At 45.3% G+C, this 26,975-nt stretch overlaps 1 protein-coding gene across 1 annotated transcript; it reads left to right on the top strand.

Annotated features, from left to right (window-relative positions):
• On the top strand, window positions 1-25,962 carry LOC119404174 (uncharacterized). Its single transcript, XM_037670756.2, has 8 exons — window positions 1-594; window positions 1,509-1,633; window positions 3,421-3,530; window positions 5,527-5,731; window positions 9,716-9,856; window positions 11,620-11,698; window positions 24,310-24,557; window positions 25,850-25,962. Exons 2-8 carry the CDS (start codon window positions 1,532-1,534, stop codon window positions 25,898-25,900), a joined length of 936 nt encoding a protein of 311 aa, XP_037526684.1. The 5' UTR covers window positions 1-594; window positions 1,509-1,531; the 3' UTR covers window positions 25,901-25,962.
• The last annotated feature ends 1,013 nt before the right edge of the window (window positions 25,963-26,975 follow it).

Below are 26,975 nucleotides of genomic sequence, written 5' to 3'. Positions count from 1 at the left end.
TAAATAAGAAGTAAGAAGGACGAAGTGCGCTTGCGCTATTATTTTAGCCTCACTAATATGTAGCAACCAGATCCGAATGAAGTTTTATGTTAGTGAACAGAATTGACATCAGCAGGGAACGCCAGCCGTGGCTTGACGTGTCACTGCCAAGAGCCGTCTTTATTTTCATGTCTTACTATTGCAAGCTCCCCTGTTTTGTTCACCGCACAAAGGAGTACGCTGCAGGGTCTTGCGACAACGTGAGCGCAAGAGTCTGAGAGTGCTTGTTCTGTGCATGCGCCCTGGCGACTCACCAATTTCTTGGGTCCCCAATTTTAAAACTCTCCAATGATTCGCCGGAGTTGGGATATGCGCCTCCGGCTTGTGCCTTGACATACAATGCGTGGTCAACTATGCTTGCGCGATTATCTCTTGAAGAGGAGTTTTGTGCCTCTTGTGCTTTCAACGCAAAGTTTGCGCTGAAGCTATAGACCACAGGGAGGTCACTTTGCTCGCTGCTGCGGCTGCGTTTGAGAAAGGAGTGAGCTTCTGGCTAGAAGAGCCACAGTAGGGGCTACTTGAAGTAAGAACTATGACAGTTCGCGCTCGTCCTAGGTATGTATACCTGCGCGTTTTTTTTTCGTGCGTCTTTCTTTGTGTTTGAGCAGCGTACTGCAAGTGTTGAGCTGTGGGAGTTGTTCGTTCGCACTCGCCTTGTGCGATTTCTTTTCCTGAGTCATTTGTGCTTGAGAAGTGCGCAGCAAGTTTCTAGCTGATTGCCGTTCTTCCTGTGACATTCCAATTTCTTACTACTGCATTCATTTTTTCGCCCTTGAGGCGAAACTGCGACTTTTTAGTGGACCAGTGGTGACTAGTCGGATTAATCCACTTTCTATGGCAGATACAAGTATATGATGATGATAGATTTTTGGTTTGTTGGAAAAGGGACGATTTTTAAATAGCTTCGCTATTAAAAGCGTTACTGAAATGTGAATAATGATTTCCCATTTGTTGCGGTCATTCGCACTATGCAGCCAGGAAGGACAAGATGAGAGGCGAAGAGCAATTAAGGCACGCAACTTGAACTTGTATTATATGGGCAATCATATGAACTGCCTCTGCTTCAGTTAATGCACGATGGACGCCACTTCTTCCCACACATGTTTTTTTGCAAACATTATTTTCACTAAAATGGGGCCTTCAGCGGTAATTTGCAGATTGATAATTGGTACCACCGTCATTACGCAGCTACTCGGCATGCTGCCTTTGAATCCAGCATAGTAAAATGTTTTTATCTGAATCAAGAATTGTAAAACGTGTACTTTAATAACGTTATATCAAGCCCTCAAAATAATATTTCCGTAATCTATTGCTGTTTCTGTTCCTGTTCCTTGCACACATTTCCTTCTCATTATTATCAACTGCTGCTTTTGACGTATTCATACACGTTGGTCATTTTTAGTGAAAGTTTTATTGCGTCGAGAGTCCTGTTAACGGCTGCAATATCACAGTGATAACATTATCTCTAGGTTCACCTTCATATCATCTTAATATGGCTCTTGACATTGAGAATACGAAGATGCAACTCAGTACGCCACAGTTGATGGAATTGATGAAGACCAGGCATCGAGTCGGCTACCACATCTACTACCAGGTAAGAACCATGTAGAGATAGAACAGGCTTGCAGCGTGGTAAAGCAACTATAACATATATTTCAAAAGAAAAACGCGTAGCTTAAGTTGGCCAAATAGGCCAGCCTACATAATTGTACCATCATCATCACCATCATTGTGACAATTTCCAGCCTAAGGTTGATGGAACTGCAGGACGAACGCCTATCCCAATGACCTACAGTATCTCTCTCGAGCTGGTCCCATTTGCTTCATGCCAAACTCTTGATTACATCACTCAATGTAGCTGGCTGCTGTCATCGGCTCCTTTTTCCCACACTTCCTATCCATTCCGGTTATCTAAGTAACCACCAGCTGTCGGTCCTACGCATTACACTGCTGGCTGACGTTCATTTGTTTCGTTTATTATCAACCGTAGTATCAGCTACATCTTTATGTTGTCTGGCCCATTCTACTGTCGACCGATCTCTAGGTGTTACGCCTATCATTTTCGTTCCTCTACGCGCTGCGTGGTTCTTAACCTTTCTCGAGTTTGTGTTACCTTGCAAGTTTCCGCTCCGTATGTCAGAACTCGCATTATGCAATCACTGTATGCTTCTTGCTTCAGGGATAGCGGCAGAGTGGCTGTTCTTATTTGACGTAAAAACTTCAGTTTGCTCATATAAGGTGATACTCTGAACAATAACTCGGTACTTGGGGGTGTGGCAGAGTGGCTCTCATTATTTGGCGTTTAAACTTCAGTGTGGTCATATAAGGTTATGCTCTTAGTATAACATTATACTTTTGGGTGTGGTAGAGCGGTTATTAGTATTTGGCGTATAAACTTCGCTGTGTCGTCATATAAGGCTATACTCTAATGTGTAACCTTATACTTCAGAGTGTGGCAGAATGGCGGTCATTATTTGACGTATAAACTTCAGAGTGCGGTCATATAGGGTTATACTTTAATATATAACATTGTACTTAGACTGGGGTCATTCAAAATTTATTTTTCAGGTGTTGCAGGGAGACGTTCCGTTGACATAGTAGGTTCCTGCTTCGAAACATTTAGCGTAACCAATAAGCCTGCTAGAACAATGAGTTGTAACGACCCATTTGCGTGATCCATTCTTTCCACAATTTATTTTGTCGCTAACCCCTGTCTGGCATCATTGCGCAACATTTTCATTTGGCATGTGGGCGTTTTGCATCTCGAAGTGTAGCCGTAAAATCTGTGGCACCAAGAGAGAGGTTTGTGGTAAATAAGAAGTTGTGATGCCAACAGCAAGCATGAATATATTCCTGCCCGTTTCAAGCAGCCTGTATCGCAGTTTTGGCTTGCCTATAGGCAAGCGGAAACTACAAAAGAGTCTGCTTTACCTTGAAACACAGAGAGTACCTAACTACTACAAGAGACCGCCGTCGCCGGACCACATGCGCAGGGCATTTGCCATTGCGTGCTCTCGCATGGCAATGTTTCTAATAATCTCCCGAGTACTGGTTAATGGAGAAATGAAACTCAGGCACTTCGCTGAAGACCAATTATAGTGCATCTCTTTACCCGAGCAAATGCGCCTCTCAATTGCCTTGCAGGATTGAAGGGATTATTCTAAGAGCCCGAGTCTCACGACACGCACAATAGTTGCTTTAAATATTTCACAAATGTATCGCAATATTTCAACACTTTACGTAATGGTCGTCATAACAAAAAGTGTTTAAAAATATAGCGTGGAAATATGTTGCGTCTGGATGCAAATTGGCCGCATTTTGATAATATTAAGATACTTGTTCCGCATTCAGCAATTTCATGATCATTTGTCGACATTTCAGGCCGACGGTACGCCGACGACCGACGGATATCTATTCTCATTGCCAAGTCATCCCACTGAAGGCTATGCGGAGGTCGCAGTGGTCGTAGAAGTTACTGCAGGGTACAAAACGTACGTGAAAGAATAGTTTCCGTATTGTAGCACCAAGTGATATAATTCACTTATTATTTCACTTTAACGTGCATTTTCAGTCGACTTTGTCATACATGTTTCCTAATTCTCTGCTTAAAACGATAATAATCAATCAACCATTTCAAAAAAGCACAGAGGCTCATATGACTTCAGCTGTGAACACATCTACACACAGGTTTGACTGCACTAAAAAATCACACATTCGCTCTAGGGCAAAACAATAAATGCAATAGAAACAAATTGAGTAAGTCTAGCGGCTAACTCTTTTGGATCCGATTTCGCGTAACTCTTCGAAACGCTGCTGCAGGAGAGCACGGACGCTTGAAGGAGAGAAGCGGTTTTCGTGCAATATGTTGTCTCAACGCGAAGCAGAAAGCGCATACACATAGAAGGGCACATGACCAGTTTGCTCATGCCTGCAGAGATAGAACGTGCACCAGCTCTCGCGACGCAACTCCCTTCGCCTCCCTCTCTTCACTCGCGTCACTTCATGCACCTTATGAAAGATGGGTGGAGTGTGCCCTCTGTTTGAGGAATGATCGACGGCAGGCCTCGGACGCCGGTGATGGACTTTAGGGTGATGTTTTCGCGTGCGCCATCTGTGCGACGGAGATGGCCTGCTCGTCTAATTTCTGCCTCAGCTGCGTTCACTCCAGCGCTTATGAGCTTTTATTCGCGTGTAACATAAGATGCGCGGGGTGATGTTATAAGTTTCAACCTTATACGAAAAATGACGACAAAAGCGACGGCGCGAACCCGTCGTGAGTGTTCTCATAATTGCTACCGCAACAAAACACAAATAACTCATGCTGAAAAGTAGAGATCGTGCGCTGTATTAGGTAGAAGGTCACATGTATGCCATGAAGAAAACAGAAAAGCGCTAACTTTTTGGTAATCAAGAGTCATAGAAACGCTGCCATAACATTGCTGCGCGTAGGTAATGGTCCACAAAATCTGCAAGTACAACAGACGGATGGATAGCACACCCACGTGGGTTCTTTAGTGCATGGTTCTCGAACAGCTCCCGCAGCAGCGTAGCAGGAATATTGTTTCAGGTGGGTGGAGGGGGATTTTAACTATGATTTATGGATGCTCGCGCGTGCGTTCGCATGTGAGAGTGCATATACGCATGCAAAATTAGAAAAATTAGGAGAGCGGTTAAACCTCGTGAATGCCCCCCCCGTGCACATCTTCATGGCTACGGCAGTGAACTACAGCATATTGAAGTGCCTAGGACGGCATAAAGTTTTACTTTTTTTTTGGAAGTGGAATGCACGCCTTCTTTGCCTCGTTTTCGCGTACCCTGTAGTGATTTGCCACGTGGCGATTCTTGTCTGTAGAAAAGTTGTTCAAAATACGCGATTTTGTTGAAAAATTCTTTTAAAGAGGCATTAATACAGCGACATATCTGTCCTACACAAACCTGCTCTCAGGTGAATTGAAATTTATAAATCACCGTGCAGGCACAGGGAACATAACATGACCTACGGACAACAAGGCAAACAACATGGCCTGGCTAGGCATTGATGGCCACGTTTCGACAGAGGCGATATACAAACAGAAAAAAGTATTTTCATTTGGGTGTGCAACAAAGCAGTCCACCTTTCTGAACTTATTCCGTATTGTTCAAAAAAGGCGTGCCGCATTTTCATATTGCGATTTTGGAAACTAAAGCCTCATAATAATATTACTTGTTTGAGTGGGATATTTTTAGTTAAGTGTGTGGGGCCATGGGTAGTGTACATTTAATACATTTGCGAGGCGGGCTGTGTGCATAAATGCACACAACCGTTGCTGTAGGGAGTAGTATTCTACGCATTTCATCAGTCACACTATTCCATGATTAAATCGTTAGGTTTACCTAGAGTGCCTAATAAGGTAGTAACGTGACCTACAAGTGGTGAAAGCCCCTTGGACGAAGCTTTCAGGAAAACGGAGATCTATCTGAAGCCCGTTGGTTCGCTTGAATTCGCAGGTTCGAGTTCGGATATGATTACGACGAAGGAAAAAATCACATGCACTACATATGCCGTCACAGTGCGGGGACCAGCGAGGCCTTGGCGACAAGGCAGTACAACCAAAAGGACCTGCCTCTTCCAACAGCCGTTGCCAAAGTGAATGTCCTTCCTGGCGTACACGTATTCCGAATGAGGATTGATAATGACACTCAAGACGTACAGGTAAAAATGGCCAGTTTTGCTTATTATTGCGAAAATAACGTAAAACTTGAAAACATTGACAGGGCGAGCGTGAATGTAATAGTAAGGATAAATTCCCGCTTAAACTTTTCGAATGGTGCTTACTATCAAAGGCTGCTGAGAAATCGCTAAACAGCTTAAGCAACGTAACGACAAGAGGACTGACTTGAATGGAAAACTGAGCTAGTTGGTACAGATACATGCTTAGGACTTTGCAGCGCTAACAAAAAGGGCAAATTGTGGAAGTACACATGACAGGCGCTGACTCTCAACTGATTTTTCATTCAGAAAAAACACAAAATAAGTAAACTTGAAACGCTTGCTTTCCTAGTTCTACAAAGTGCTTTGAAGCTTTTTAGCGCATCATTGAAATTTGCGCCGAACAACTTTTTTTTTGTTTTCCTTTTTTTGTGCCAGCCACGTTATTCAGAGCGGTCTCCTCATTGTAACAAAACAATTGGGGGACCCTTAAGCTTCGCCTTTAAGAGTTGAACGCGAAAGAGAAATCCGGCCCCTAGTGCGCACTTCAACCACTAAGTGCATACTTATTAATGTGTATTGTTACACACACACGCACACATAGACACACGCGCGCGCGCGCGATATATCTATAGTAATGGTACCGATTTTTGATCTAAAGCGCTTACTTCCCTGTGCAAATGTCGAGACATTTCTCACAATGCCTCACAGATGGCAGCACATTATCTAGCGTATGCTGTTTCCTTGATCAACGCCTCCTCTAGAAAGCAGGCGTTGGCTTGATATGTTTTCCGTTCGATGGACATAGTTATCCATTTTTGGAGCTCTTTGAAAGGTTGTGTGTGTTTTTAGCGGCGATGGCTGCACTACCCCGGCCTTTTTCGTCGCGAAAAAAACGTAGTTTGATTGCCTCACCTATGCGCCTACAAATTGCCGAATGGGCTCGTTTTCGTCGTTACACCTGCCGAACAAAATGCATTAAGCAAACTCCTTCCACTACATGACATTTATGTAGCGTTTTTTTTTTCGAAGCAGCGGCGAGTAACATAGTGGCTTTGTGGTAGGACATCTGCTTGCGACGCAAACGGCCCGGGTTCGATCCTCAATGGAGCCGAAGATTTTTATTATTTATTTTATTCGCATATGTCTCAATTTTTCGCTCACGGACGATTTTTCGCTCACAAGCGTCGGTAGCGACGCCGACACCAACACCAGAATTTCTGCGACATGAGCTCTCGAACGCTATCGTTAAAACAGTACCCGCCCACTCTATCAGAATCGTTAGCTAGGCGACTGATGGGAGTAGCGCACCTGCCAGTGCTGAAAAGCGGGCTGCCCTGGGAGAGGCTCAAGGATGAATACGCAATAATATTGAGGTTAGCGCCTACTAAGCACCAGCCAAGCATCGCTTGGCTGCCGGCACGTAAACGCCGCTCGATACGCTGTCTAAGCAGAATGTCAGGGAGGACGACGCCGCCGAGGCATACCCGCAATTCTCTCTAAAGGTATCTGCCTCATATTTCGCAAAATCAAAGCACCTTATCAGATGCGATGAAATTTCGCGTAGCAGTATACTCTGAAGGTCAGCGTAATATTTTGATTCATGTTATTAAGGATATTTTGATGAGTTAGACTAGCTGTCCTTCACTTCTGAAAAGCTTATCCTCTCTTCCCAATCGAGGATGGAAGAGGTTGAGCCAGGTGCACTTGAAAACACTGCTAAACAAAGCAATATGTACCCTTATTTAAAACTTTTCCTCTTGCAAAGCACTGACACCGGTGACTTTCGCTCTTTGAACTACCTTGTATTGCTGACGACTTGCTTCAACTTGTAACACAAAAGTATTTTATGCCGGAGTCCACGAGCATTTCCGTGACGTATTTCCGTCACGGAAACGAAGTCGAAAAAATGCACAAGATCAGATGGCAATGAAAAAAAGCTCCGTCAACATGAGTGGAGCCCACCACCTCTAGGCCCGCTACAACAGACGCCGGGCGTCCTATCCACTGCGCCACGGAAACACACTCTTGAATCTTTACAAACGCGTCTTTCATATCCCAGACATTACGCTCACAGTGCTCTTTGTCGGTGGGGTGGTGTCGCCCTCTGGGAGCGGTAAAGTGGAGTAATGCATCATGACCGTGGCTTCCGGGATTAGCTCCTGCAAGGCGTCGTTACTACGCGTCCGCCCTATTTGGCGCGTTTCCGATAAGAGAAGGGCAATTTTCTTCAATACCTTAACACACCTAGCCATGTGTTAAGGCACTGTACCACCGAGCGTCAGCGTGGATGCATCCGGTTTACGGGGTGCTATAGTTGCCAACCGCCTATATACATTGTGCAAGATCTCTTATATCAATGTAGAGTGAACATTCAACTACTTCTGTAAAAACATGTTTTACTTTCGTTTTATACCGATTCCTGTGACCGAGGGGTCAACCATGTTTTTTTGCGTTTTTTTGTCCTATATTTTTGCTAGAAAATTCAACGGTTTCTTTTTTTTATGTTATTGGCCTCACTCTAATCCGGATTCAGGCTCATACCTTTAAAATAGATTAAGGTAGAGATAAGGGATCATCTCAACAATTTTTCATGGTCAGGTGATTATGAAGAACGCCGCGCGTATAAGAAATGAGCCATGATATTTGACGAGAGCCGGCTTAGTCGTACGCGTAAAATCGCCCCCTTTATTGTAAAGTAATTGGTGGAGTTGTAGAGGCATCTTTGAGCGTGCGCAGCGCAACGGCTACCGCAGAGAAGAAAACAATGACAAGCGAACACTGTCTGGCTAGCCACTTAGGCTTTTATGGAAGCCAATAAAATATGTCGCAACATTAACTGACATATAGGAAAATATTCTTATGCGAAAGCAGGGGCAGTTCACAGACTACTGTTTGCAAAATGTACTTACGGTACTGGTCGCAGCGTTTTGTAGTTTAGCTTACAGCCCGAGTAAATAAAGTTCCGGGTCTTCGTTAGTCACCCGTTTAGATAGTTCAAAACACAAGATACTATGTGCTCGTACGCCGGCACACCTGGACATGTCTGAATGCCAATGTCACCGTAAGGGTCAGTTCTGAAGCTTGTGACGGCTACCGTATCACTGTAGTGCGGTGCGTAAAAGTGATGGTGACTATTCCTTATGCCATGGGCGTCATCGCACGAAGCACCCTGTAGGGCCAATCTGCGGAGACAGCGTTTCGGAATGCCCAACATGACGGAATGGGCGCCATACTTGCACCATACAGCTAGGCGAAAATAAGACGTTTTGGTGACATCGATTGAGAAAATGTGGTGGCGCCTTTGGGGTCTAAAGAGCGAGTAGTGGCTACCTCGCTTCCGTCGGGAGCCGAGGGATGGCCTCTAGTGTACGCGTAGAAAAACAGATACTTGTGCGAGCTTGTAAGTACCCATGATGGTACTTCTATATCTTGTGTTTTTTTGCTCTTCTGTGCACCATCACGGATCAGGTGAGTATTTGATGACAGGGGCTGCAGTTACAAGATCCAATGCGAGCGTGTTACTGTGCAGCATTGCATGCAGTATAACATAGACCACTCTATGTGATAATCTGATAATTGTGACCGCTCTATGGGATAATGGTTAAATGAATTGTATTTCTATCCCGCGAGACGTACTGCGTGTGCGTTTGCTTTGTTGCAATTCAGAATCGTCCTGAGCAAATAATGCTTTGTCTATAAGACTATTGTTAAATATAATGTCCATTTGCAGCAAACGGGCGATGTCGCAAAAGAGGAATTAATATATCAAATGCTGTACATAATACTTGACAAACTACTTTGTCAAATATCGGTCACTTAACGTTAGCATTTCAATTAATACGTTAAATATCTTATGCCGGTATATAATTGTGGAGAGACAGGATTAGCAACTGCGACGCTTTTGACAAAATTAGAACTCCACGTAGAGCGACTAAAAGAACTGTTTCGAATTGCTTTAGAATGACACGTCTCGTCTCTGTGCAGCTTTACGTCGACCAGGACGCCCTATTCGGAAAAGCAGTTCCTAATATCGAATTTGCTAACCAAATCAAGGTCAAGACTGAGAAAGGGAGAGTCTTTGAGGCCCACTACGTGGCTAATAATGGCTCCGACATTTTTGATAATGTAAGTACAAATATCATCTCGCGTATTAAATGTAAGCCGCTACATTTCGGTTTGAGTAAAATCACTGTAATACAACAATAAATATTTCCCTGCATTTCAACATAGCCGCCAGTCAAATTTCGCGCAAGAATTTCTTATCAGATGAGCGCCATATAGGAGGAAATAACCCGCTTCGGACAACTTGTCTCTCTACAAGCATATTGACATTGATTCTTCAATTTTGACGGACAACTGAGATTAATATATGCTAAACCTGGTGCCCCTATAGGCGCACAAGTACTGAGTAACCATGTGCAAATATCCCATAGTGATTTTTAGGCTCCTGGGGTAAACAACATTCCGACGGTTTTCACGATCTTGAACGAATATTAGCACTACAAAAACGAGGACTAGAATAGAAAAGACAGACTACAGCGCTCACTACAGCGCTACAGTTTGAACGAGTACGCTTAACGCGCCGCATTGCCCTCATGTCTGAGGATGCTAAGACGACATAAAAACTGATGAAAACACTATGCTAGCATGCGTACGTTTATTATTCTATATCGTTCCAACCCAGAGAGCTCTAAGACGGCGTGAGTTTGTAAAGCTTCGGCGCTGGTCTGAGCACGGCCTTGAGCACTTTGTCTTGGTAGACCCGCGCTGTACTCCCTTCATTATATTCAACTTCTTCCTGTTCAAAAGTACAAATGCACTTCCATCGCTTAGGCTGGTCGACGAGAGCTATGTATCCACATTAAGGTCGCGACAGAATCTGTGACGTCGTCATGACATCATCGTGACGCCACTATGATGCCACATGACGTGGTGTCAAATCACCTGATTGGTGGCGATGGCTGAACGCCACTTCAGGTGGTACCATTTTCCTTATAATGTTTCTAGGTGCTTGAATAGTTTTTCACGGCACTTGACTTCTTGGGGTGATCATTTGTTATTTTTCCTGATCATCCAAGTTTGATACATCGAGGGGCGAGGTTCTTAGATGATATTCGTGAACGTGGGAACAGCAAATGCGCTGGCCATTACGTTGAAGATTCTACGAAATTAGTGTGCATTCTGCGCCTATGATGCCGGCTGAGTGGCCAGGGCTTAAACCCAGAGCAGTAGTACAAATCTAGTCGCTATAAGAGACCTTTCCAATCACATTGTGTAGAAAAAAGTTTATTGATGTGATCCACTTCCACCAGCAACCCTAGTAGAATGCTTCTGGCGAGGTATAGTATACAATCAGCACCAGGGTGGCGAGTAAAGTCGCCAGTAGAGACAGACAGACATAGAACTTTATTGGGTCCTGAGAAACGCTACTCTTAGAGCAACGCCGCGGGCCGCGCGCTCCCACGTGGGGACGGGGAGGCCTAGCCTAAACAATATTTCATATTTTTCTGAGGTTGCGTGACGCCCATTGGAAGGCTAACAAGCCATCTAGGTAGGTCGTGACTGACATGCCAGCGCCAACTAAGGATATTCGGAACGCTACGAAGAAGACAACGAGTGAGAGCATGGTCGTTCATTTGAGGTGACGAATGGAAATACCAAATACCTTCTTTGCAGTCCGTAATAGCGAAAGATGCATGCACCACATCGAATGACGCGATTTGATCATATAGAATAACCTAGTTTGGTGTAAGTGTAATTAACAATATGTCTCTTATTCAGCTTGCTGTCAACAATAGCGATTAGATGTAGCGCATTGTAGTGTCAGATCTCGTCACCATTTTTGTGATGCTGATATTCAAGTGATTTGACGTTCCTAATTCTAAAAGAGCGCAGGCGATGATCCTCGCCAGGCACCGAGGCTTTCTCCAGGCTGCTATGTGGAAGTGAGCGGACAGGTAATCCCTGGTAAGTACATTGTCATTTTTGCACATCTGTCGACAGACCTAATACAAGAGCCACAATTGGTGCGACGTTGGTCTTGTCAATAAATGTGACCAGGATGGGTCTCATGGCGATAACATCATAGGAGTTGTGCAATATTCAGTAGCACTGCTTGGTGAGCGCAGTGGTTTGGAACCATACTAGAGCGTAAAGCTACCGTCATGCCTGCTTGAAAAGGTTTTAGGCAGCGCTAGTCAAACTAAGGGCCACTGAAGACTTAAATGATTACGCACAGCTGTGTGTTTTCTTTCGTGTAGTTTTTAGACCTGTTTTTACCAGTGCTACAGAATGCCCAGAAAAGGTGCGTTCCCAACGAGCCCACATTACTGTCTTTCAGCATAGTCCTAAGCAGAATCTGTTTGACCAATACTTTACGATAAGAGATAGTCTGAGAAGGCCAATACTAATCCTAATATTTTCAGCATAGGTAATTGCCTCTTCTGATGATGAATACAAGAGACCAAACGAGATATTTTATCAGTATTTCATCTAACTAACGGAGCTACAAATTAATCGCAGAAGATGTTACTACATCTCACAAGGCCATACTACAATATCTCGGTGGAATAATTTTCCGTGTTACTTCGCACACATTGTGTCTATTTTATTATCTTATGCTCCAGTCGTATTAATATATATCATGGCTAGCCTGTATTTTCGTGGTCGCATTCATTTATTTTTTTCGTTGTCACTGATTGCTGTTTGAGGGTATAGAACTCGGCTAAGACAACGCTTGCTCTATTTCTCTGAAAAAAAATGGTAGAGAAGTTGGCTGAGTGCACAGGCAAGCGTAATGACACCACGGCATTTGGATGTAGTAAAGACGCTTGTCGCCTTTACTGACCAGCCATGGTATTCTAGTGGTTATGGTGCTCGACGGCTCACCCGAACGTGGTAGGTTAGAATCCCAGCCGTGGCGGCAGCATTTCGATTGTGGCTGTAGGCGGAATGGTTAAGGCCCGTGTGCTTAGATTTAATAACACGCTAAAGAGCACCAGGTGGTCAAGATTTCCAGAGCCCTCTACTGCGATCTCCCCGTTATCATATGGTGGATTTGGAACGTAAAACCCCCACAATTATTAGGATATATCATCTTAAATACCAAGCATTTTTCATCGAATGCAACCCATATTAAACGTTTCTATCTCTGCATACTCTATCCATTCTATCCACCTATCTATCCGCCTAATTCTGGGTCGTGATCGCCCCCATAACTTGGTGTAGACCGAAATTCGCATGGACGTGTAAGAGCATTTGACGAATATGAATGGTCATGATATGAATAACGTGAAACTCCTGACGTGGGTGTCGTCAAACCCTTTCCTCCAGACGCGTGTGGCACATACCTGTGTACCAAGGGCCGCACTTTACGAGTATGAGCAACAAGTGATTGACAGTCTATATATATACCCAGGGATGTCAAGAGGAGACACTGCCAATTTAAATGCGAGAGCGTTAAGCAAAACCAACTTGGTCAGCGTTGACCCGAGGAATGCCACGAGTAAAAATTACGATCCCCGCAGGAATCTATTCCAAGCATTCTGCGTGGAAGTCAGCTTCTCAAGCACAGTGCCACGACAGGTCTAGGCACTGCTTTGGAAAAACGCCATATGCAGGGTGAACATTGACGAAACGTCGATTCTGGTTGTAGCAGTGCCTATCTTATTTTCTATCAAAGCAGTATATGTACTCCTAAGATAGAGGCGCCATGTCAAGTTAGCGTCTGTGGTTCTAGTTTCGGCTCCGCTTTCACAAAAATCTAATTAAGATTACATTTGTATTCCTATAATTCAGCAAGCTATATTCCAGCGTTGCTTGAATATAGCTTGGAGGAACAGGCTAAGGAAAGTAAAGCTAAGGAGGAACAGCCTAAGGAATGCAAAGCACAATATTCACAGATTTTCACATCATAGCAACTTAAAGTGCACTTCGTTTCGGTAATATTTATGTCTGTGTTCTAACGTAAATGCTGACGTGACGTCAGACCATAGGGTACCCTTTAAACACCAGTGTTGTCGACGTGCCTGGAAAGCCCACAATGTGCACACAACTGCTACAATTGCAAACACACGTCGATACACATCGTAATGCTTCGCTCAAAGCGAACAAATGCAGCATAGAAATATTCGCTTTTTGTTTCGCATGAAAGCGATTCCCACGTGGCGTGGGATCTGCCGAATTATTTACTGTAACACTGCTTGATATGGTGTTTGTTTAATTCTGATAATTGCGTGTTTTCGAAGCGCTTGCCCGTATAAGCTGGAAAGCATGGGACCGTGATGACCTTTAACGCTTTGCTTCGTGTGCAACGTCCCAAAATGAGAAGTTAAGCTTCTTTTGAATTGCGAATCATTTCTTAGCGAACTTGTGCGAAATTGAGTGCATCTATCTATCTATCTATCTATCTATCTATCTATCTATCTATCTATCTATCTATCTATCTATCTATCTATCTATCTATCTATCTATCTATCTATCTATCTATCTATCTATCTATCTATCTATCTATCTATCTATATCTATCTATCTATCTATATCTATCTATCTATCTATCTATCTATCTATCTATCTATCTATCTATCTATCTATCTATCTATCTATCTAGCCACCTACGACTTTGCGCTCTCTTCGCCGTTTCGTTATTGGGATGTATATCGATATTCGTATGGCATATGACTGTATGGCGAGCATAAATGACAGTTCATAACGCGGAAATCATGATGTGCATACTACACATGGCACAAATTTATATTCTACGGCGTTGGTGCACTCGAGGCCGTTCGTTTACATTATCTATACCAAACTGGGTATAGCGTGACAAGAGTGCCTGACCGACCATGTGTGACTGACTGGTCGTAACGCGCAAATCATGATCCCGATTTCATAACGGCTTGATTTACCTTACACGGTATTGGGGGGCTCGCGGCCACGTCAATAATTGGATATATACGAAAATTAATATGACCAAACATGACTGTATGAAGCACATTAATTGAGGGTCATATCATGGAAATTATGGCAGGCATTATGCCACGCTCATGGTGCACTCAAGGCTGTTTCGCTCGCTTCATATGTACCGAAATTGGTATGACGTAACGTGACTGTATGACGAACATTAGTGATAGGTCGTAACAAAACAATCATGATATGCATGTGGTTTACAGCATAATTTACGTGTTACGATTATGGTGGACTCGCGACCGTTTCATTCACAGGATATGTACCAAAAGCTTATATGGCATGACATGACCTACCATAAATGACAAAATGCGAGCATAAATGACAGAGAGGTAATAATCTTTAATGAAAATCCCGGAGAGATTAGCCTGGTTTGTCGCCTGGCTTGCTACTCCGGGTGTCGGGTGATGACTCTGGTATATGCAGTGATTCACATATACAGACAAACGGTGCGTACAGTCACATACGCACATATATACACGAAAGAGTCATTCACAAATGTTGGTTTAGTCCAGTGTTCATCAAGAACACCAACAGCGCTTTGGTGTTTCGCATCGCGCAACCGCTGTCTTACCACGAGCCGAGAAGGTGCCACAGTTCCAAGCTCGAGCCGCGTTGCAAATCGAGTACTGCCTTCAGAATATCTTGTTCGGCGTCCTAACGGGGACAGCCGCAGAGTACGTGCTTTAAGTGTTCCCGAGTATTACGTGTGGTGCACGTGGGTGAGTCCGACTGCCTGATCATAGACGAAGTATTTGGTGTAGGCAACGTCGAGTCTCAGCCGGTGAATGCACGTTTCATCTTGTCTGGTTAGTCCCTGTGGATAAATGACAGGTCCTAACATGCACATTATGACATACATGTCATGTACGGCATGCCTTACATGCCACGCTCATGGTGTGTTCGAGGCCGTTTCGCTAGCTCGATATAAAGCGAAATTGGTATGGAGCGATATGATTGTGTGGCGAACATAAATTACAGGTCGCAACGTAAAAATCATTATATGCACGCCATGTACTGAATGACTTACATGTCACTCTCATGGTGCGCTGGCGGCAGTTTCATTCACTCTCCATATATGATAATTGCTGTGGCTGGATGTGACTGCGTATTGAACATGAACGACAGGTTCTAACATGAAAATCATGATATTAATGTCATTTAAGGCATGATTTACATGTCGCTTTCTTGGTGCGTTTCCGCCATTTTGTTAACTCGATATATACCGAAATTGATATTGCATGACATGAGTGTGTGTCGAACATAACTGAGAGGCCATGCACTGCGTATACCAAAATATACGTTTCCTCATCATGGTACATACGAGATTGTACATGCACGTTTCCACGAAGACATGACATAGTGACCTGCATGTCATGGCAATAATGCCTTCATTTGCCTCGAGGACAAGTAACGCGATGTATGATTGCTTCGCATTACGTCGATTCCAACAGTGCATGAAGTCTGCCGTCTCACATTGTGAGCGCACCAATGAACAACAACGAAAAGCAACCCGGACACAGCTAACTTCCAACATATTGAAGCGCGCGAGCGAAGATTCGACGAAGAGGAGAACGAGGCTGGACTTAGAGTTACTGTATATGCTACCCTTAGGTAGCAGAGTTGCGCATCTGTCTTCCAACGCCGCTAGCAACCATGCATTGCGGAGAAGCTGACTCTTGGGCCAATTTTTTTATTTCTCGACGCCGCCGCTTCAGCGAGCTGACTTAACACTAGCCATCGACAGGCAATGTTTATCGTCGGTCTTCGACACGAAAGACAGATTAATCGGCGACACGGTAGGCATGTCGCCTGCAGAAACGGAGTGCGACTTCACCGCATAGCTGTGGTTGCTAGCCGGACCTATGCGCAACTCTGCTACCTAAAGGTAGCATATACAGTGACTCTAGCTGGACTTGCTCGCGAGCGACGCCGTTGACTCTTGGCCGAGCTACACCTCTGTTTTTTCGCATCTTGTAAATAAACGCTTTCCATCGTCACAATTGTGGTGGAGGTGCGGGGTAAGCCAGCTACTACCAAGTGATAGCGGAGAGACACCGTCCCCTAACGACGGAACCGCAACAATACGAGCTTCGCCGCAGCCGTCGACTAGCGGGCTTGGCACCACTACCTCAAGAAATGAGCTCTGACGGAGACAACCAGCAACCATCCGCAAGGACGTCGCCCTACCACTACAGGGAGCCGCGGACCTTCACAGGGAAACCCGGCGATGACGTGGACGAATGGCTAAGCCACTATCAGCGGGTGAGCCGATCGAATGGTTGGAATGCGGCTAGCCAGCTGTCTCACGTGGGGCTCTTCCTAGATTTCACGGCGCTGGTCTGGTTTGAGAACCACGAAGACACTTTGACAACCTGGGACCATTTTGTAGAGGAGATTAAGAAATGCTTTGGAGACCCAGCAACGAAGAAGAAACGCGCCGAGCAGACGTCGCAGAGGGCTCAAGTCACCGGTGAGACATGCAGAACCTACATTGAAGAGATCCTAAGTTGTGCAAGTCGGTGGATGCCCACATGACGGAAGAAGACAAAGTGGGCCATGTACTCAAGGGCATCGCCGATGACGTCTACCACTTCCTCATTGGCAAGGAGAGCCTGGAATCTGTGGCCGACGTGATTAACCACTGCCGAACCTTCGAGGCCCTTAATACTCGTCGCATCACATCGAAGTTCGGACGTCTGGCCAACGTCACGACTGTTGCCACCGTCGATGTCTGCCAAAATTCCCTCCCTGCCGACCTTTCCTCCACCATTCGTCAGATTGTACGGGAGGAACTGCGTCGCCATGTCTCTGCTCCCATGCAAGCTGGAGACCCGCAGTGTAGTGCACCGTCCGCAAGCATCAATGCTGCGAGTTTCGACGAGCGCAGCTACTCCAACCGCAGTCCATGGCTGAGGGCTCCGCCACCAACGCCTACTTACGTCGAGTCGTCTTATGCGCCCCGCAGCAGTTATAGCTACGACAGCCAAACACCTTCGTTTGTGTCCGAGTGGCAACAGTTCCCTGAGTATCCTCATCACGCCGCAGCATTCAGTGTGCCTCGGGAACGCCCCGTGTGCTACCAGTGCGGCGTTCGCGGACATATCGCCCTGTTTTGCTCATCGCGACGTCGCCCACGCACGACGTTTTCTGACCGACCAGCGATGCTTCCACGCCGAAGCCAACAGCCGGATTACACCTACTGGCCTTCGGATTCAACTGCCCAGAAGCACGGGTACCGGCCGAACATCCGCAGCGACTCGCCTGCCTCTGTGAGGAGCTTGACTCCACCTACTAAGCGCCAGCGACGGTCACCATCCCCCCGACCCCGGCCGCGGCTTTCATCTTCGCCACCGGGAAACTAGCCGGCGCGGCCGATGGAGGCGAGGTCGCTGGACGTACCGCTTTGCACACAAGTATGCCTCCTTTAGTTTCAATGCTTCATAACAAGGTTCACGTACTCATTGACAATATTCCCACGATGGCTCTGGTAGACACCGTTGCAACTGTTTCTGTAATGAGTTTAGTTTTCAAGGAAAGACTTGGCCGCAAGGTCATGTTTTATTGGGATAAATCTGCTACCTTTCGAGCAGTGAGCGGCACGGCTTTGTGTCCAGTAGGTGTGTGCACTGTGTCAGTCTGTGTTGCTGGCAAGGCGTTCAAGGCAGAATTCGCAGTGCTCGCTCATTCCACGCATGACGTTATCCTTGGAATTGACTTCTTGCAAGAGTGCCGTGCGACTGTGGACTGCGGGGCAGGCGAGGTTCTGTTGTCTGCCCTCGCCCAGCAGCCTCAGCGTAGCAGAGACGACAACCTCGTTGTAGTTAAAGACGCTATTCTACCGGCATGGTCTACGGCCAGCGTGCTCGTTGCTGCTTCGAATGTCGACTCGAGTTTCAGTTCTCCTGACATTGTGATTGAGCCGTTGCCTTTACCTTGCGTGAAGAAAAACATCTTTCTGCCGCGCTGCGTTGTGTCTCTTAGCGATGGAAAAGCTAAATTATGGATAGTGAAGTGCTCGTCTGAGTCTGTTGTACTACCAGAGGGAATGCACCTTGCCATGTTTGAAAGGCAGTGCAGTATCTGCATAGGAGCTCTCAGCAGTGCGGCAAATTCAGACTATGCTGATGTCCCCGGCACGGAAAGAGAATTTTATAAAATGGTTAGCAAGTCTATTTTCTCGCATAAGCGAAAAGTGGTGGTTACACTGCTGGCCAGGCACGCTAAAGTATTTGATTTTGCGCAGAAGTCGCATAGACCTGAGGCGCCCAGCACACGCACTCGTCACAAGATCGACACCGGATCTGCGCACCCCCTCCAGCCTTACCGAGTTTCTGCGCCAGAGCGCAAGGAAATTTCACAGCAAGTCAGCGAGATGCTAACCTCTGGCGTAATCCAAGAATCGTCAAGTCCCTGGGCCGCGCCTGTTATCTTGGTCAAGAAAAAAGATGGGTCCTGGAGGTTGTGCGTTCACTATCGACATCTCAACTCTAAACCAAGAAGGACGTGTACCCGCTTCCACGCATCGATGATGTCATCGACTGCCTGCATTCAGCGTCCTATTTTTCATCGGTGGACTTGCGATCCGGGTATTGGCAGATTCCCATGGATCCGGATGACAAAGAAAAGACGGCTTTTGTTACACCCGACGCTCTGTTTGAATTTAATGTTATGCCATTCGGCTTGTGTAATGCCCCCGCCACATTTGAAAGATATATGGACACCGTTTTGCGGGGCCTCAAATGGGTAATCTGCCTGTGTTACCTGGATGATGTGGTGATATTTGGCCGAACATTTGAAGAACATAATCATCGCCTTGACCTCGTTCTAACCTGTCTGGAGGAAGCTGCGCTTACACTGAACTAAAAAAAATGTCGCTTTGGAGAACGTGAAACCTTGGTTCTGGGACACCTGGCGGATAAAAATGGCGTGAGACCGGACCCGCAGAAAGTCGCCGCGGTCAGCAACTTCAAGCAGCCGCAGTCCCTCAGGGAGCTGCGAAGCTTCCTGGGCCTGTGTTCTTACTTTCCCCGCTTTGTCCCGAATTTCGCTGATAAAGCACAACCACTGACTTACTTGCTGCAAAAGGACGTCCCTTTCCACTGGACACCGGATTGCGAAGCAGCCTTTAAGCAGCTTCGGTTCATACTGACTTCAGGACCGGTACTACGCCATTTCGATCCTTCTGCTGAAACGGAAATTCACACAGATGCCAGTGGAATCGGCCTTGGTGCTGTGCTCGTACAACGCCATGACAATGCTGAACACGTGGTAGCTTATGCGAGTCGTTCGTTGAGCAAGGCAGAGCGAAATTACACAGTCAAAGAACAGGAGTGCCTCGCCGTCGTTTCCGCCGTGCACAAGTTTCGCCCATACATCTATGGCCGTCGCTTCTAGGTAATCACCGACCATCATTCTCTATGCTGGTTGGTAGGCCTCCGAGACCCATCTGGACGACTGGCGCGATGGGCTTTGCGCTTACAGGAGTTCGACTTCACTGTACGCTACAAGAGCGGTAAAAACGCCGACTGCCTATCGCGCCTTCCTCTACCGACGACTGAGTGCGACGCTGACAACTTCGACCAGTATATCGACGCTATTACCTCTGAATTCCCTGACCTTGCGACTTTTCGGACAGCCCAACACGAGGACCGCTTCCTAGATTCTCTGTTCACCTCCGCGAATGAACACGCAAACCCAAGCTGTTTCGTGGTTCATGAAGGCGTCCTTTACAAGAAGAATTATTCCGGACAAGGCGCCCGTCTGCTTCTAGTTGTTCCATGCACTTTACGGGCTCACGTCTTTCAGTCCTTACACGACGACGCAACCTGCGGCCACATGGGCTTCGCCAGAACGCTTCAACGAATCCAGCAAAGGTTCTATTGGCCCAAGATGCGACACGACACGGAAAAATACGTTGCTGGATGCTAACAATGCCAACGACACAAGCGTACCACGGCTACACCGCCAGCACTTCTCCATCCTGTACCACCTCCTAACTCTCCCTTCGAGACATTTGGTGTCGATCTTCTCGGTCCGTTTCCACGATCGAGCAGTAACAATCGATGGATCGTCGTCTGTGTTGACCACCTGACGCGCTACGCAGAAACTGCTGCAATACCTGCTGCAACGGCCATGCACGTCTCGCAGTTTATGCTTCGCTTTATAATCCTCCGCCATGGTCCTCCACGCGTTGTCATTAGCGACCGCGGACGACATTTCGTTGCCGACGTCGTTGAAGAGATCCTGCGTCTGTCTGCCTGCCATTTTCGACATGCCACACCATATCACCCGCAGACCAATGGCCTCGTAGAGCGCACGAACCGGACTCTCACGAACATGCTGTCTATTTATGTCGATTCCAAGCACAAAAACTGGGACGAAGTGCTACCTTACATCACATACGCGTACAATACCGCGAAGCATGAGACTACAGGTTACTCTCCAGTTTACCTGTTGTACGCTCGTTCCCCACGATGTTGTCTCGACACTATACTACCTTTCACGCTAGACGTGGAAACCTCTGTAGCCGAGACGCTCTGCCGCGCAGAAGAAGCCCGTCGCATCGCACGCCTTCGAACTTTGGCATCCCAACAGCGTTCTAAGAAACGTTACGACGCCTGCCATCGCTCCGTATCTTATACTAAGGGCGATCTTGTGTGGTTATAGACACCAGTCCGCAAACGTGGTTTGTGCCAGAAGTTCTTGGCCCACTATTCAGGTCCATTCGTCATTCTTGACCGCCTCAGCGACCTCACGTACGTAATCTCAAGCGTCACAAGAAATGGTCGCCGCTCTAGCAAAACACAGCTGGCACACGTTGCGCGCCTTAAACCATGCTACCATCAACCATCTGAGTGACTCGCCCAGAGGGCATCGTCTGCGAACCGGGAAGTGAAACCCGCGAGCGAAGATTCGACGAAGAGGAGAACGAGGCTGGACTGGCTCGCGAGCGACGCCGTTGACTCTTGGCCGAGCTACACCTCTGCATTTTCCCATCTTGTAAATAAACGCTTTCCATCGTCACAATATGCTTTATTTTCTACATTGAGATATCTATCTATCTATCTATCTATCTATCTATCTATCTATCTACAACAGAAAACAACGCACGTACGCAGGCGCATTGTACAAGAAGCCTTGAATTTAAAGCCACAAAGGACGGAAGTGAAGATAAGCGGTCACTCCAACCGATGCCGGGTATTTTCCTTCCGAGATCAAGAGGTCATTCCAAACTGTCATTACCGTCGAGTGACACTGTGGGTTCAATACGGTGGCTGAGCGGGCTTGTAGGTACGTACACAGAGTTACTCCAAAACGTCGCACAAACGGGACATGAAAGATACCAGACTACACAGGCGGGACTTCCAACAAATTTTGGTTGGAAGTCAGCGCCTGTTTAGTGTGGTACCTTTCATTTCCCGTTTGGGCGCTGTTTTGGAATAACTAAACACCTGAATACAGGCATTGGAAGCTTATTGGAAAGCGATCTATGGTTGTTCAAGCGTATTCTAAATGAAGTTTCCGTTTGGCCAATGTACTGTTTTTTGCAGACGGTACACTCAATCATGTATATAATGTTAGAAGTATCGCAATTAAATGAACCTCGAATGTTAAGGGAGAAGTCTGAAAACGTGCTATTGGCTTTCTGTGTCGTTAGCATATGTACGCACACCTTGCAACGTGATTTGTTGCAGGGTGCACAGCCAGTTATTTCGGGCTTATTTACTTTCGATGACGATGACCCCTCAAAATTTCCGCTCTATTGAATTTATCTGCTCGACCTATTGAGTCATCGATTAAAGCCGATGGATATTGCCGTTTAGTGAGAGAAGTTTAAGTTGTTCGCAATTAGCTATGAAATCCTCGCGGTTGGAGCACAGTCGTTTAAAGCGATGGCCTGACTATAGGTAATGGCGGTCTTGCAATGTCGTACATGGCTGCTCTTGAAATGCAGAAGCGGGTTTTTATCAGTAGGTTTACGATATAGTTTAGTCATCAGTTTTCCTTCGCATAGCGACACAGTGACGTCCAGAAAGTTTACGAAAGTGGCGAGTAACTATGCGATAGTTTGATTGACGAATGGAAAACAGTACATTGGCCAAACGGAAACTTCATTTAGAATACACTTTAACAACCATAGACCGCATTCTAATAAGCTTCCTAGCCTACCATTATCAGAACACATTCGATATCCTGGACATTCTTTTGAAAATATTCGGGCCACTATACTTGAGTCAGGCTTTCGCTCTCATCATGACCGTGAAGCCCGCGAGTCTTACCTAATCTATAAGTTTAACACCGTCTCATCCGGTATCAACGAAAGCACAGGCACACTTACAAGCGTTCCCACTAAGCACTATTAATCATAACCGGGTCTTCAACGGGATAGGCAGCTCTGTTTCTAATAACGCTCGTGTTTCATCTACGGTTACGTTGGTAATCACCCACTATTTTTCAGCTTTCATACCAGACTACGTGCATACGTACTGAGTTGTGTGCATCATGTACGGTGTCTGTGCTGTTTTTTTTCAGTTTTTTTTGTTTTTTCAGTTTTTTTAGTTTCTTCTCGTATTAACCTTGATGTGTTTGAAGCGTACTTCAGGGGAATTGAAAAAGTAAAAATTGATCTTAGTGCTGCGTAGATTTTCTGTTTGCGATCTGAGACTGTTCGCAGTTTAATGCTAGCTGTGATTACGCTCCCGCGAAAAAAATAGATGAAGCGCAGATCTGATGTCATCCCCCCCCCCGCCTTTTCCTCCATGTGACGCGCAATCCAATAATTCTATCAGATCACTAGTGTGTAAGGCCATATCAACTGCGTGTGCAATCTATCTTACTCTGTGTAACCTGACTTCGCTGCCACGAGGCCCAAATGTGCACGCGTGAATCTATGTCGACTGCGTGTGACCGCTATCTTATGTTGTCATACTTGCTATCGATAAGTTCTTTGCAACTGTCTACATTAAGCGTGTTTATAAGGAAACCCACCGCGATGTACTTGTTACTTTGACAAAGTCTGGTCCACCAGACGAAAAGTTTGTGAAAATAGACAGTGCCGAACCAACTAAAGTCGTAGATTCTTTCTTTATTCCTCATTCTATTGGGGTCCGCGTGATTCTTTTCCCACTACTGTATATATATATATATATATATATATATATATATATATATATATATATATATATATATATATATGTGTGTGTGTGTGTGTGTGTGTGTGTGTGTGTGTGTGTGTGTGTGAGCGTACCACTGTAGAGCATAAAGCGCATGTTCTAAGTCAGCGCTGTGTGCGCGTCTCTTTTCGCCCTTGTTCATTTGTGCGCTCAAAAAGTGACACATCAACTACAAACATGCCCAAGCATGCGCTCTTTCGCGGGATCTGCTGCATTTTTTTTCACCAAACTAGTAGCATTCTTCCTCCATATAATTTATGTGCACTGTAAACTAACACTTCAGTCAAAGAAAGCAGGGTGGCATACTACATAGCTACTTGCGTGAAAGTAGAGTTGAAATTTTTGTTTTCTTAAAGGCCATCACATTTTGAGTTTTTTTTTTTTTTTTGCTAAAGAAGACACAATTCATTTTACACAATATTCTCTTTTCCATTTGTACAGGTTTGCCTCGCACATACTTTCTGATTAGTGAATTAAGCAAGTACGAACAAGGTAAAAATATGGAAAATACGCAAGTGAAGTTCCTCGTACCTTTGCCTGGGAATACTGAATCTTTCGTTTACTACGTAAAGTTCTTCGAAAAACATCTGATCGTGGACGCAGGAGCAGGAATAAAAGTTTACAAGCATAACTTCAAAGCTCCTGCCCGGTACTACCCAATGTCTCTGTGGACTGAAAACGTTACAATTGTGAGTATTTAATATTGTCTGCATAGCGCAATCTTATAGACAGAGACGCAGGAGGCAAGGAAGGCAAGCTTCACTGTCCCTCTCCTTAAGGTAGTGTTAGACCTGCGATGTTGTGTGCACAGAAGCCCTAGCCTTAATTTCGATATTTTGTTAACCAACACGAAGTTAAACACTTTTTGGCCGTCATGAATTTAGGCTATTTCAACGTCAATTCGTAGTAAGTACACGCAGTGCTCAGCTCGTAGGTACCTGCGCACAGTTATTATGCCACCGGACGCAGAGAGCTGCACTGTTGAGCTGTATTGAGCGTATCGTTGCGGTGAGTTTATACTTGCCTTTAAGACAAAAGCCTTAACTTTCTCGTTGCGCATCCCCTGGCGAAGAGCACGGCTGTCGACTCAAGTTCAGTAGGTTGGCAGACAGGGCGAGTTGATTTAAATGCACGGTACTCGATCAACCGCGCATATGACTTGATTTAGAAAAGCAAAGACACATGCAAAGCTACAGCGTTATATGGGTTCTCGTGAAGATGTGACGTCACAGTCGTCATGGAGTCGTCATGACGTTGCTTACAGCATATATATCCAAAGATGCTAATTTTGTACGATTTCAGATACCACTGCTTATTCTTTACTCTATTGCGTTGCTATCGTACCATTCTGTGTACTTTTACCAACCGCCTGACATTTTTTGTAATAAGTTGTACGATAAGAAATCTTGTACATGCTCTTCCTACTATTATGATACCTGACGGGATCGACAAAGTAAATTAAGAAATAAACTAAAATAAATAAGACGGTAAAGTTTTACTGCACTGCGTACGAGAAGCGCCTCTGCTCGTAGGAGACGCAAGTCTTCCCAATATATGTTGTGCCCAGAAGCATTTCCACATCCGTCGAGGTATTATAGTAGCAGTACGTGCATAATTATGAGATTGGGCATTTAAGGATATATGAGTATCTCGTAAAAAGAAAGGCAATTAGGGGCTGCTGAATCTTATGAAAGGCGACCTTCGAGTGTCAGGGTGGAATGAAAAGATTATTCTTGCCCACGTAATTCTTAAAACGTTAATGTACTTTACAACACATTGCTTGTCCAAGCGTTTTACAGTAACAGTGCGTGGCTGTGCCAATGAATTTGGAATACCCAATTTTGCCTCCCCTATTTGCTTCACGTTAAGGCCAAAATAAAAAATGGTCGCAATAGTCTTCTCTCTTCAAGGAAAGCCCCTGTATTTGACTAATACTTTCACGCTTGATATCAATTCAGTATTTTTATTTACTTTTTTGCAGGTTTGCAACAACTATGTTCATTTGTGGAATATGAGCAAGGCATCTCCATAGTGCTGCTTTCCTCACAAATTCTTCAGTCTGCAATATCATACAATAAAACTTTGCCCAATTTGGAGAATGTTTCTCTTTTGTCCAGTTAAAGGAATTATTATGCCTTAGATGTCAGTGCGAGTGGGCTAGTAAGTAGTCTGAAGACATAAGAAGTCTGAAATAAGAAACGCTAATAAAGCTGTTGCCTGCGTCTGCCCGCTTTTTCATAATCATTATCCGTAAATTTTACTTCAAGAAAATGTAACAAATTGATGATTTGAAAGTAGTGCCGCCAATTCATTAATCAACAAACTAAAAGCCTAGAAACATTGCAAAGCACATTTGGTCACCGCAGTTCACCGATATGCTTCCGTGGCTGGCCTTGGAAGCTTATCACATAATGAAAAGAGGTCAACTACATATCAGCGATATTTCTTTGTCCCTGCACTCATCCAAATATGAATTCTTGTCTTGGCGTATCTAATACAGTGATGCCTTTTTTGTTTCACTTGTCTTAACGTTGTTGTTCTGTGCGCATGTGCGGTAAGCCTGCCTTTGTCTTATATTTTCATTAACGTATGAAGCAATAAAGCAGTTGATAGTCAGCGCTTGTGTGTGTCGTTTCTTTTCTTTGCGGAGCGTCTTGTGTGTTTGAGCTGCTACTCTTACCTAAGGAATATGTACGAACTAGGCCCAAATGACGTTTCATTCAAGCACGATTCCTGCACAGACCGTGTCTGTAATAATTTACTCGACATAGTTTTTGGATGGTTCAGTGATGCTTCTAGATGTGTGAGTAGGCTGTCTCGCAGGGCATTTATCGTGGAATGCATCCTTTCACGACCGTCGACGACTATAGCCTTCATAAGATTTTCAAACGAAAATGAACTATCACGACTCTGCTCGTCATCAATAAAAATTTAGTCCCACGCGGAGCCAACCCCTACTATACCCGATGTAGTTGTATTTTTCGACGCTAGATGGCCTCACTTGTCCGTGTTGTTTCAATCAGGTTTATTACTGCTCCTCCTCCACCTGTGCCTCAGCTTTCATTGCATGGCCGCCTCCGATACAGTGCGTGCGGTATGATTTAACA

This window comes from Rhipicephalus sanguineus, chromosome 9, assembly GCF_013339695.2.
Source record: "Rhipicephalus sanguineus isolate Rsan-2018 chromosome 9, BIME_Rsan_1.4, whole genome shotgun sequence".
Classification (NCBI taxonomy): domain Eukaryota; kingdom Metazoa; phylum Arthropoda; class Arachnida; order Ixodida; family Ixodidae; genus Rhipicephalus; species Rhipicephalus sanguineus.
The sequence above is the reverse complement of the archived record's forward strand: the minus strand, read 5'-3'. Positions and strand labels throughout refer to the sequence as shown.